Source organism: Somniosus microcephalus, chromosome 11 (assembly GCF_052327205.1).
Source record: "Somniosus microcephalus isolate GS21.2 chromosome 11, FLI_Smic_1.0, whole genome shotgun sequence".
Lineage (NCBI taxonomy): Eukaryota > Metazoa > Chordata > Chondrichthyes > Squaliformes > Somniosidae > Somniosus > Somniosus microcephalus.
Window position 1 is genome coordinate 24,034,484 of NC_140997.1, and position 13,151 is coordinate 24,047,634.

At 45.5% G+C, this 13,151-nt stretch overlaps 1 protein-coding gene across 3 annotated transcripts in view; it reads right to left on the reverse strand.

The window, feature by feature from the left end:
• Positions 1–13,151, reverse strand: part of slc29a4a (solute carrier family 29 member 4a) — a 204,357-nt gene that overhangs the window by 22,534 nt on the left and 168,672 nt on the right. For all 3 annotated transcript variants that reach the window (XM_086000349.1, XM_086000350.1, XM_086000348.1), the window contains exons 8-9: positions 9,694–9,817; positions 101–288 (exon numbers count right to left, since the gene is read on the reverse strand). In XM_086000349.1, coding sequence (XP_085856475.1) covers positions 101–288; positions 9,694–9,817 — 312 coding nt within the window. The remainder of the gene's footprint in view (positions 1–100; positions 289–9,693; positions 9,818–13,151) is intronic.

A 13,151-nucleotide genomic window follows, 5' to 3' on the forward strand; every position in this document is an offset into this window, starting at 1 on the left:
GCATTATAGTTACCGTGGGCAAAACTGTTAACAAACAATATTGGGAGAGGATAGTTGTTTTTTGAGGGGACGGACGTTATTCAGGGTTCAAAGCTCTTACCTTTCCCACAAAGTCAGACAGGTTAAAAATGGCCATGATGAGGATAGGCAGCCACTCTCCCAAAGTGCAATTCCGAATTTCAGATTCCAGTCCAGGAAACAGGCAGAGTGTGATGAAGTACGTTAGAGCTATGGAAAGCATGTAGGGCCAAATAACACGGGCCACAATGTACCGGTGTAGAATAATGTCTACAAGAGAACAGACGGTTTGTTATTCAAAAAAGCACCCTTTAAGAAACGTATCGCTACAACAGAAATATTTCAATGCATTTAACATGATAATTTTAGCATTTAAGAACAGATGTGGAACCAGTGTTCAATTCCAAAATGGTCTGATTTGGGCTAATATCGATTCGTTCAGAAAAGTCTAAATTGGCCGTTTTCAGGCCATTAAGGCAGCCACAAATGTCCATCCCTTTTCATAAATGCCACCATGCATGCACATTGGTGCAAGCTTCTGCGCTTAACTCATCCTAGTTATAAGCATGATGTGGAGATGCCAGTGTTGGACTGGGGTGGACAATTGTGAGAAGTCACACAACACCAGGTTATAGTCCCAACAGCTTTATTTGAATATGTGCCTATATGCATCTCTTCACTTCACCTGATGAAGGAGCAGTGCTCCAAAAGCTTGTGATTTCAAATAAAGCTGTTGGACTATAACCTGGTGTTGTGTGACTTCTCACAGTAATAAGCAATAGCATTTCTTGTTGTACTAGAGGTTTGCACCTCCATCATTGCATCGGCTGGAAGTGGTGGTTCTCGCATTGTCTCAATGGGTGTATCACTGTGTTATGGTACTGAGCCATACAGATCAGGAAGATCCCATGCCCAATCCCTGGTCAGTACTGATAGAGCCAATGTCAACCCAGGTAACAGTGGAGGCGCTACAGTGGACCTCAGCATCCTTGGACGAGTAGGGGAGTAAACTTAGTTAGGATTCCTGATCTTGATCCATGGATCTCTGTTGGATCTGTACTTGTATTGATGTACGGATGGGATAGAATTAGGATAGTGTTTCCTACAGCCAAACAACCTAATGACATTCACTTTCCAAGGTTAGGCAAGATAATGAAGTACTTCTAACATTAATGCAACTGAATCCCAGCAGGTGTCATGATCTTCGGAAGAAGGTAAGGAGAGAAAATCAATAGAACAATTGGAGTAGAAGAAAGAAGTGCATTCAGTATTCATGGGGAAAGTGGACGTCTACTCTGTGACAATATAGTGTTGGTTTTGTGTCTGACCCGCAGCAATCTTTGGGTAGAGCAGGAAATGACAAGATCTCCTAGAAGCCTGGTTGTAAAGGATCCATTTTCTGGCGGTGGACTGATGGCATAGGAGGAATATATCCGAGTTCACCAAGTTGCCTCATGAGAGTGCTTGGCCATCAGAATTCCTCAGGACCGGTAGAAAGCTGTCACACTGCTTTCAGGCTCTAAAGTCAGGCAGTCTCATTTTCCGATCCTTCAAATCTGATGTACGAGTTGATCTGAATGCTGATGCCTACTGGCTTTGCTTGTCTTGCTTCTCGTTTCTCTTCATATTGCCTTAATCAGTCACAATTACCCTCAATCGACAGGACCGCACTAAATCGTTTTATTCACCACAACACCATGGAGCAAGGGATAACCCATGAGAAAAAGCGCGACACTATCTATGAAAAGAGGTGCTTCAGTAGAGCGGGATTTCATAATTAAAGGGGACAGATAGTTTGATTTGGAGCCATGACTAAGAGCCCCCAAAGGTTTGTTGTCTTTCTGGTGCCAGGGTCATGGAAAGAATGGAGCAGGTGGAAAAACTTCATGAAAGGAAGAGAAATGAACCAGAAGCTGTTGTTTACACGAAGGACCCAATGACATAGGAAAGAGTAGGATGGAGGTCCTACAGAGGGAGCTTGAGGAGTTTGGTTCCAGACTGAACTTCAAGGCTACAAGGGTAGAAATCTCAGGATTACTCTCACTGTGATGCGCTTGGGCAGTCAGGCAGAAATAAATGAGACACATAAACACATAGCTAGAGGGGTGGGGCGGCGGGGGGCAGGGGCAGCTTTTAGATTCCTAAAACAATGGAACAAAGTTCTGGCGAGGGGAAGCTGTGCAAATGGGACAGGCTTTACCTAAACTAGACTGGTACCAACATCCTTGTACAGAGGGTATGTAGGGCAGTGGAAGACACAAAAGAAAGATGGAAACAACTGCATGAGTTTAGCGTGTTCAGGAAGAACAGGCCAGACTGTAAAAGGGATGGAGTAGCTGTATATGTCAGAGACACCAACGAGGTAAAAGAAGTAGACTAATTGCCACAGGATGAGCTTTCCAATGAGATGGTCTGTCTTGAAGTATGTAGTGCAAAGGGAGCATTATATATTCTATAGACCATTGGGTCAAAGTAAACAGAAGGATTGGTTACTCTATGAAGAACTAAGGAAGGTTTGTGCAAACAGAAAGGTTACATAAATGAGGGACTTTAGCCAACCTGATATAAACTAGGAATGCCCAAGTGGTCTGGAATCTGAGTTAGTGAATGTAATTGATGACTACTTTCAGACCTAGTGCATTAGGAATGCCACAAAAGGTAACTCACATTTCAATCTGGTAATAGCAAGTGATCTAGATAGGGTGCAGGAAATGGAAGTACTGGTGACAATAACAGAATCAAATTTGGCATGAAACCAACGCCACAAATCGATACTCAGATGTACAACTTTCAATGAAATGTGGGAAGAGCGTAACTAAATTTGGCTATGGTAGTACAAAGAAACCTCAGTTGAGAACAAATGGAAATCTTTAAAGAACATTCTGCTGAGTGTGCAGGCTAAGTGCATACCAAGGACTAGTAAGTGCAGGTAACGTGATCCTAAATGGATTAAGATAATTCGAAGAGAAATAAATAAGAAAGATACACTCTACCAAGCCTGTAGGGAGAAAGATAAGGAAACCACTGGGAAGAATGTAAAAAGCCAGTCAGAAGGGCAAAGAGGGAACTGGAATTGAGAGTAACTCCGAGGGCTACATGCAACAATGGGAAACTCACTCATTATTATAACAGCAAACGGGGTTATCAAGGAAGGTCCCTTCAAGGTGCAAGTAGAGAAAACTGAGGATGAACGAAAAACAGTTAATGGGCTGTATTTTCCGATGCCTACGGCTGTGTACGAGCTGTGTACACACCCATAGGGACGTCGGAAATGCCGGTTTCAGGCATGCATTGCGCATGCGCTGAAAACCGGCATTTCCGATCTGTCAGGAATGCTCTTCACAGATCGGACGCCTGCCCTGGAGAAGGGCCTCTGCGGGGGGAGTTCCGCTTTCTGCAGAACCTCCGCCCGCTGAAAACCCTTAGAAATCTTACACCTGGTAAAAGCAGCGTAAGGCCTGCTTTTACCAGCATAAGAGTTGAAAAAAAGTTTTTTAAAAAAAGTTCACTTATTTATAATTTTAAAATACTTTAAAAAAAGGTAGGTTTATTTTTAGCCCCGTAAAAAACTTTAATTATTTTTTTCAAAAAATTACATTTTTGTTTAAAGTATTAAATTTAATGTAATTTTAACTCATTTTAAAAACGTGATAGTTTTTTAAAAATGTATTTAATGTTTTACTGTGTTTTTGGGGTGATCTCCATTCATATATTTGACAGGTCTATATGTCAAAAGTATGAAAGGAGATTGCCTTCTCCTATTGGCTGGCCTGGCCCACGCGATCTCAGGGACGCTTGCGAACCGCATGCACCCCTGGGATACCTGGGCCCTGCGCATTTCGACTGTGGACAGGCCTAGGAGCGGAAGTGTCCGGACCTCGGGAGCCCTCAGGTAAGTTCATAGATTTTTTTCCCGATAGGAGGCCTCCGCACGCAGGAAGCCTCCTATCGGAAATTACGGGCCAATGTATATTAAACTAGCTGGTGGTGCCCGGCATTGCCAGGGCAATTTTGGGCCGCGCGGTCTCCCTGCCCCTGTCTGTCCCCCCTCTCTCTCCCTCTTCCCCTTTCCCTGTGCGGTCCTCTCCCTCCCTCCCCTCCCTCCCTTCTCCCTGCCTAGCGCCTGAGGCCCGGTGCCGTTGTGATAGCGGCCGTGCGGGGCCTAGCGCTTGAGGCGCGGCCGGGCTGTCGGGCCGAGATGGACCCGAGCTGAGCTGCCCCGCGGATCGCGCGGCTGACGGCCGGCCGCTGCCGCTCCCCCGACCGCTGTGTGTGTCGGGCCGAGCGGTTGTGAGGCACGGCCCGAGTGAGCCCAACTTACCTGCCGCTCCGGCGGGGCGGGAGCGGGAGCCGCAATGTGGGGGTTTCTTTTGCTGCTGCTGTCCCTGTGGGGATGGAAAAAATGGCGACGAAGTTTAAGGAGACTGGAGGATTAGGACCCGCCCGTGATGCACTGATTGGTCAACCATCAGGTGAGTGAACTGTAGGATTGGTCAAGCAGCACGTCACTCAACGCTAATGAGAGGTAGGATTGGTCAACCGCTAATGAGTGGATTTTTGAGGATTTTTGAACGTTTTTTTGTATACTGTCCAAACAATTTTTGTGTGATGAAAAAGTAAATACGCCTACGAGAGTCCCCTAACGATAAGCTTTCTTTCGATATAACATACGTGTAGGTACGTTCTATAACTTTTGATTGTATAGCCGGACAGAGAGACAGACAGAGAGACAGACAGAGAGACAGACAGAGAGATGTATCGGTTTATATATATGTAGATAGATGATCGCGTCTCGGAAGCATTCACTAGATTAACACTGGTAGCATGCCAGACACCACGGGAGGGTCTACAATGAAACCTAATGGCCAGGATTTTCCACTTCAGTACTTGCCTGGCCACAATTTTACTGACAATGGACTGTTATTTTCTAATATCTGCTCCAACGATGGTGCAGGGCCTCACAATATTTACCCATATATAACCAAGGCACAAGGGGCAAAATCCATTAAATGCTGCCAGTCCTCATGGAAGAGCCGTGAATAAGGGGAGCTCTCACTGGATTGGAAACAAGGACATCCGGTATCCTTTTTTCAAGAAAGGTGATAAAACAAACCCGGGCAACTACAGACCTATTCATCTTACATTAGTAACTAGCAAAATAATAGAATGAATCATTAGGCACTGAGAATAGAGGTCCGTGGGAGCAAATGTGGTTTCAAAAGAGGCTGCTGTGATGTTCTTTGGGGAAGTGACATCCCAAATGGACACTGGCAAACCCTAAAATATAATTTACCTAGACATCCAGAAAGACTTCAATAACGTTCCACATGAAAGGTTGCCTTCAAGCTTACAGCTGGAGGTGGATAAGGAATTGGCTAAATGAGAGGCAGCAGTGGGTGCTAGTTAGGGGAGTGATGTCAAGCTGGAGCGAAGTACTAAGTGGAACGCTGTAGGAATCTCCAGTACTGGAGCCACCACTATTTCTGATCGACATAAATGACCTAGATTCAGATTGTAATGTAAATTTGTCAAATTTGTAGATGATACTAAATTGTGGGGTGGAGGGGCGGGGGGAGGGGTGGGGGTGTAGTGATCTAGCGTCCAAGGAATTACAGTAGAACAAAAACAATGTTAGCAATTGGGCAGAACTAACGAAGACCAAGTTCAATGTAAATGTCATCTGCCATAGTTCGGCCCAATAGTGGAACGCACTAGAGCCGATTTTAACTCCCTCCACCCTTCTATCCTTTATCGCCTCTTGCGGTGCTGGGATTTCATTGGCGGGCTCCCTCTTGGCGGTGGGAATCCCTCCAGGAGTCCATTCTGGATATGGGATGAACACCGAACTAGGAAACTGGGCCTGGGCTCCAGCATCGTCGGAGGGTTAAGCGGAAATCTGAACACCAGCCCGTGCGTGTCGATGGGAGGATGAGCTAAATGGCCTCCCTCACCTGCACTGACCTTGGATGATTTTTGTGACCTCTAAGCTGCTACATTTGAGCATTGAGCTCAAAGGCAGTAGGCCATAGTGTTTTGATAAGATTCTTGCAGGGGAAGAGATGGACATATAATGACAAATAAAACCCAACAGAAGGTTGCTGGGCTGAATTGAATCAACAGGGTAACTTTATGATAGCAAAATACTGCAGATGCTGGAAATCCGAAATAACAACAGAAAATGCTGGAAAAACTCAGCAGGCCAGGCAACATCCGTGGAGAAAAAAATAGAGTCAACGTTTTGGGTCAAAACCCTTTGTCAAGACTGGAAAAGCACAGGAGATGAAATCGATTAAGAGGCCAGGCTGGGAGAGAACAAAAGAGAAGTGAAGAGACATTAAGAGGTATTCAAACCGAGACGCAACTTTATGACCCAGATTCCCATTCGTCCCCGTGTGTTACTTTGGCAATGACGCAAGTGTTGTTTCTATGTGGACTGTATCAATTCCACTAAATTAAAGTTCACTTATAATGTGATTCCCTCCCCCTAACATAAACAAAAGCGTTAAATAACTCCTCTCTTATATAATTGTGCAAGCTGCACGTGTTATCATTTCATGCTCTCCTCGGTTCTGAACCTGCAGTACGTTGTACAGCCTCGTGATTTCTATTGAATTGTACAAGTGAGACCTGAAATGATGTTAGTCACTTTAATCATTCATAACTCCCGAGGCAAGGACAGGTGTTGATCCTTGTAGGTGACTTACACTTTTGCAATTTGCTTTTACCATTTATTTATTAGTGGCTCCTGTTCCATTTTTTCAAAACCCCAGCACGAGCTCCTGAAAGCAGGGTGGAAATCCCAACTCCCACGGCACTTTATCATTTATGAACTGCTTTGCTACCTGGTTCCCTGGAGAATAGGGACTGCCAGCAACCAGGTTAAATTGCTTTTTCAATCCATTGATCTTTATTAAAGCTTCATTCCCTCCCAACAAATTTCTTTTGATCAGGAGTGTTTCCCCCAACATCCCCCCCCCCACCCCGCCCCCGCCCCCAAATAATTTGCTATTTCTCAAATTCCAGTTGAAGTGGGTTTGGTTTTTAAAGATCTAAAGAGACAAACATTGAAGTGATGGCCTCAAGTCGGATTGCTTCCCAGGTGTAAACAAACTGATATCAGTCCGCAGGGTCCTATTCATACTAAATCAAGTGTTTGAACCGCCTCCCTGATACTTACATCAAAGCACTGAATGGCACCAAAGACAATTTCGCTAATAAGAATGACCTAAATATTGAGCGCTTTCGATAGATGAAGGGCACCCCCTCGCATCAAAGCCACCTCCTCGCATCAAAGCCACCTCCAAAACCAAGGATAATTATCTGACATCAGTGGATGGCCACATGGATTCTCCTCCTGTTGACAGTTTTGTGGTGGAGCATGGCGGAGTGGTCCTAGCACCCGCTAATGTGAAACCGCTGCGATTGGCTCATACGGCGCATTAACGCTGACTTGGACCAGTTGGGCCGAATGGCCTGTTTCTGTGCAGTAAATTCTATGCCATTCTTTTCTATGTATTATCCTGCCAGACCCCTCACTGGTCATGCGAGGCGCATTGGAAGGCAGAAAATCTGCTCTTTATTGGCTTACCGCCGCTGGGAGGTTGGACAATACAGTTGTGGTACAGTCTTTATAAGACAGCAGTCAGTTCAACAGTGGGAGGGAGGGGGGCTTACATTGAAAGCTCCAGACACTGAAAACTGGCTGAGAGAGCATAGCAGCAGTAACAAGGACACTAAGGTTCTCAGATGCCTCTGTGGAGGTGGGGCTGGCAGAAGTCAGGAGGGGCCATCTAATGGGCACTGAGAGCTGGAAGCCCCATCAGAGGATGGTTCAGGGCATCAAGAGGGAGGTGTAGAGGCAGTCAGTCCAAGCTCCAGCACACAGTGCTGAAAAAAGTTCAATGTCCTCACAAGGGTGGCCAAGGTAAGTAAAGGCACTCATGGCAACACCTACCCTCTACTACCAGTAAAGCCTTCACTCACTTCAGAGAGAGTAGACAAGGGTAATGTAGTAGATGTAATATAACTAGATTTCCAAAAAGCCTTTGATAAGGTACCACATAATAGACTAATGAATAAGGCCAGAGCATACGGAGTCAGGGGACAAGTAGCAGAATGGATAGCTAGCTGGCTGCAAGACGGAAAGCAGAGAGTAGGAGTAAAGGGTAGCTATTCAGAGTGGCAGAAGGTGGAAAATGGGTCCCACAAGGGTCAGTGCTGGGACCACTGTTGTTCACAATTTATATGAACGATTTAGACTTTGGAATCATAAACACAATTTTTTAATTTGCGGACATCATCAAATTGGGGGATTAGTCAATACTGAGGAGGACTGCAACAAATTACAAGAAGACATTAATAAACGTGCAGAAGGGGCACATAATTGGCAAATGAATTTCAACATAGATAAATTACATTTTGGCAATAAAAATAAGGAGGTCACATATTGGAAAATAAGAATCTAAATGGGGTAGAGGAGAAAAGGGATCTGGGAGTATAAATACACAAATCACTAAACGTAGTGGCGCAGGTTAATAAGGCCATAAAAAAGCTAACCATGCTCTAGGGTTTATTTCTTGAGGGATAGAAATGAAAAGTAGGGAAGTTATGCTAACTTATTGAACCTTGGTTAGACCACACTTGGAGTACTGTGTACAGTTCTGGTCGCCATATTATAAAAAGGAGATAGAGTCACTGGCGAGGGTGCAGAAAAGATTTACAAGGATGATACCAGAACTGCGAGGTTATACCTATCAAGAAAGGGTGAACAGGCTGGGTCTCTTTTCTCTTGAAAAGAGAAGGCTGAGGGGTGACCTAATAGAGATCTCTAAAATTCTGAAAGGTTTTGATAGAGTGGACACACAGAGAGAGCGTTTCTTGTGGGAAAGAGCAAAGCTAGAGACCATCTGTAGAAGATAGTCACCAAGAATCCGGCCTCGGGTGACTGTCTGTGTGGAGTTTGCACATTCTCCCCGTGTTTGCGTGGGTTTCCTCCGGGTGCTCCGGTTTCCTCCCACAGTCCAAAGATGTGCGGGTTAGGATGATTGGCTATGATAAATTGACCCTTAGTGTTAGGGGGATTAAATACATGGGGTTACGGGGATAGGGTGGGATATGTGTTGGTGTAGGGGTTACGGGGATCGGGTGGGATATGTCGGTGCAGGCTCGATGGGCCGAAATGGCCTCTATCTGCACTGTGGGGTTTCTGTGATTCTGTGAAGAAACCAAATAGGGAATTCAGAAGAAGCTCCTTTACCCAGAAAGTGGTGAGAATGTGGAACTCACTACCACAGGGAGTGGTTGAGACGAATAGTACAGATGGTAGATAAGCTAGGTAAGCATATGAGGGAGAACAGATTAGACAGTTATGCTGATAGAGTTAGATGAGAAAGGATGAGAGGCGGCTCGAGTGGAGCATAAACGCCGGCATGGACTGGTTGGGCCAAATGACTTATTTCTGTGTTGTATATTCTATGTAATTCTATGTATCTTCTTGACCTCTCATGTTCTTTCTCTCTCAGCACTAATGCAAACGACACAATAAGTACTAGCTCAATCTCAGCCCGAATATTAGCACCATGCAGATTGGATGAATAATGACTGAAGTACTGACAGGTAATTATACTGACACAGCCACACACAACACGACAGGAAGGTATGAAAATGTAAGATTACCTCTGAATCCCGGCCAGTTTCTTCTTAGCTTCGACTTCGGTGCATCAAACCTCATGTAGGCTGCAGTCGCTGGGACATCCTGCTCGGCTCCATCCGATTGGGGGCTTTCCGCCATACCGTTTTCCTTGGGGAATAATGGCGGGAAATGCAGCTGTCATTCCAAAAACTAAGATGGGTTTTCGGTTTAAGGGGGCAGTGGTCTCACCAATACAATTCCAATAGCCAAACCCCATCCCAATCATCTTGCGAAAACCAGATTGGATTAATGGATGGAAAAATCACAGAGACCCAGTCCATAATTTCCCAGCAGGCGAGACTCACCACCGGGAGCGTGCATTCAGAAAATTGGCCCTTCAGAAGTTTAGCACAACAGAGGTAAGACTAATTGGCCTATTGTTTCCTGTCTTATGCTTTTACCCTTTCTTGAACAGGGGTGTAACATTTGCTACTCTCCAGCCCTTAGACACAATTCCCCGCCTGCATTTTCTGCAGCCTGGAGGAGTCCGTGTTTCACGTCTACACGGAGTGTGAGAGGTTGCAGCCCCTCTTTCACTATTTGAAGGGGCTGCTCCTTGATTTTTGGCCGCACTTCAGTCCCACGCTCTTGATCTACGGTCACCCGGTGCGGAGGGGAGCGGGCAGGTTGGAGGACCTCCTCGTAGGACTGCTCCTGGGCCTGGCCAAGAGAGCCATTAATTGGTCCAGGCAGCGGGCGGTCGAGGGGATCGTTCAGCCCAATTGCCTACCGCTCTTCCGCAGCCATGTTCGCGCCCGGGTGGCCCTAGAGATGGAGCACACGGTGTCCACCGGCACGCTTGAGTACTTCCGCGACCGGTGGGTGCCACGGGGACTGGAGTGCATCATCAACCCGGACAACCAAATTTTAATTTGATTTGTTAAGTTTTATTTAAAGTTTTGTTAATTTACAGTTAATTTGTTTGGGTGCTTAATAAAAAGAGTAGACACAATTCCCGATTTCAAGGGAACTGATGCTAGCTCCGTGCGATTGTGTGAAACGGGTGATAGCGAATCGGCAGCCCGTTTTACGTCTCTCCTGGTTTTTTTATTTCCGTGGACTTCAATGGGGAATAAAAGTGGGAGGAGATGTAAAACAGGCTGCCGACTCGCTATCCCCCGTTTTACACTATCGCACGGAGTCAAAATCTACCCCAAGGAGTTTTGGAAATTTCTGGTTCGTGCTTGCACTATCTGCTCCCCAACCTCCTTCAGTGTTCTGGCCCGGTGATTTCCTATTTTTCGTCCCATTGGATTTTTAAAAAAATACAATGTCCATTTGAATATTTCTCTCCATTCATGATCCTTTCGCATCCATCCCCAGGTACTCCTACAGTCCTACTTTCAACTTCCTTTGTGAAAACAGATCCAAAAACACTTATTAATCATCTCTACCATTCCCTTCCCCACAAGCACAAGACAGCCCCTTTCATCTCTAAGTAGTCCCACCCCTTCTTTGAATGTCCCTTTACTTCTAGGAGGCAATTCTGAGGCCCCATTCTCGGTGCGAAGCCTCGCCATCGGTGAGCATGAGGGTAGAGACACGGCGACAACTCTTTAGTCCCGAGTTTCTGACCTATTGCTGCGTTGCGAGGTTTTCAACCATTTTTGTCCGCAGAGAGAATTTGGATCTGATTTATAATGAAGGGCTGCTTTTATGTTAAAGTGAGTTGACAAAGGTTTAAAATCTACCGTACGGACATACGCTGGAGCTGCTGGGACAGGGAAAGAGAGAGAGCGTTGGTATATTAATGAGGTCACCCGAGAGATAACGGGGCAGTTATTGAAACTGTCGCAATCTGAGACAATAGGGGATGAAAGCAGAAAATGCTGGAAATGCTCAGCAGGCGAGGCAGCATCTGATGGGTCATCGACCCGAAACGCTGACTCTGTTTCTCTCTCCACAAACGCTGCCTGACCAACTGAGCGTTTCCAGCATTTTCTGCTTTTTGTTTCAGAGTTCCAGCATCCGCGGTATTTTGCTTTTGAGGCAATAGGGGATTCATGATCTCATTTCAGACATTTCCAGCAGGGTTTCACACTTTAGGTTAAGAGGAACTGAAGTCGTGCATGCACAGCATGAGGTGGTCTGGCCAGGTCTCTACTTGGGGCGAACAGTAGTCGGTTTAACAACAGAAAATGCTGGAAAAACTCAGCAGGCCAGGCAACATCCCTGGAGAGAGAAACAGAGTCAATGTTTCGGGTCGAAACCCTTCTACAGAACTGAGAGAAAAGGCAGGAAATGAAACAAAGGGCAGTTTGGGGGCTGGGAAATGGGGGAGGGGATGAAAGAAGAGACATTAAGAGATATTCAAGGCGAGACGAGATAGTAATAGGATAGGTAAAGAAACAAACAATGGCTCTAGATGAAGTGTGAAATGCGCTGGCAGAGTGAGAGACAGCTGCCGTGTGGGAGAGAGAAAAGGAAAAGTCACAAACCAAAAGTGTGGATAAAAAATATAAAAATATAATAGGGGCCGAGGTTATGATCTGAAGCTGTTGAACTCAATATCGAGTCCGGAAGGCTGTAAAGTGCCTAATCAGAAGATGGGGTGCTGTTCCTCGAGTCGGTTTAATTGGTGATGACCAGCCCTAGACAGCGGTAGGGCCAGAGGTCAAGCCCCTCCCCCCAACACAGGGAACAAAAGGAAGTCCTGATGAAAGGTTGTCGACCTGAAAAGTTAACTCCCGTTTCTCTCTTCGCAGATGTTGCCTGACCTGCCGAGTGTTTCGGGCATTCTCTGTTTCTCTTAAAGGTAAAACATGTTCAGGGTCAGTTTGACCAAGATGAGGCAGGGAGGACACAAGTCTCCTTTGAGAAGAAAACTGGCCTCGGCTTGGATAGCTGATCACGTTTCATAGAAAAACATCCAAGGGTCATAGAATCATAGGATTGTACAGCAGAGAAGGAGGCCATGCGGCCCATTGAGTCTGTGCCGGCTCTTTCGAGGAGCAATCCAGTGAGTCCCACTCCCCCCGCGCTCTTTCCCCATATCCCTGAAATTTTTCTCCTTCAAGTATTTATCCAATTCACTTTTGAAGGCTATTACTGAATCTGTGTCCACAATCCTCTCAGGTAGTGCATTCCGAATCCTAACCACTCGTTGTGTAAAAAAGTTTTTCCTCATGTCACCTCTGGCTCTTTTGCCAATCACCTTAAATCTGTGCCCTCTGGCTATCGACCCTTCAAGCGTTGGAAACTGTTTCTCTTTATTTACTCTATCTAAACCCTTCATGATTTTAAAACCGTAGAAAACTGAGAAAAGCAAATAATTTCTTTAGCCCGTTAAAGGGGCCAGTGTGGTGTACACTTATTATTTTTTCTTATTTACAAGGAGGAACTGAAGTTAAATTGGCCCTTTCCCTTGTATCTGCGTGAATCACTCACATTAAAACAATAGTGCAAAATAGTGTCAAATTATTTCTATATGAGAATGACGAAA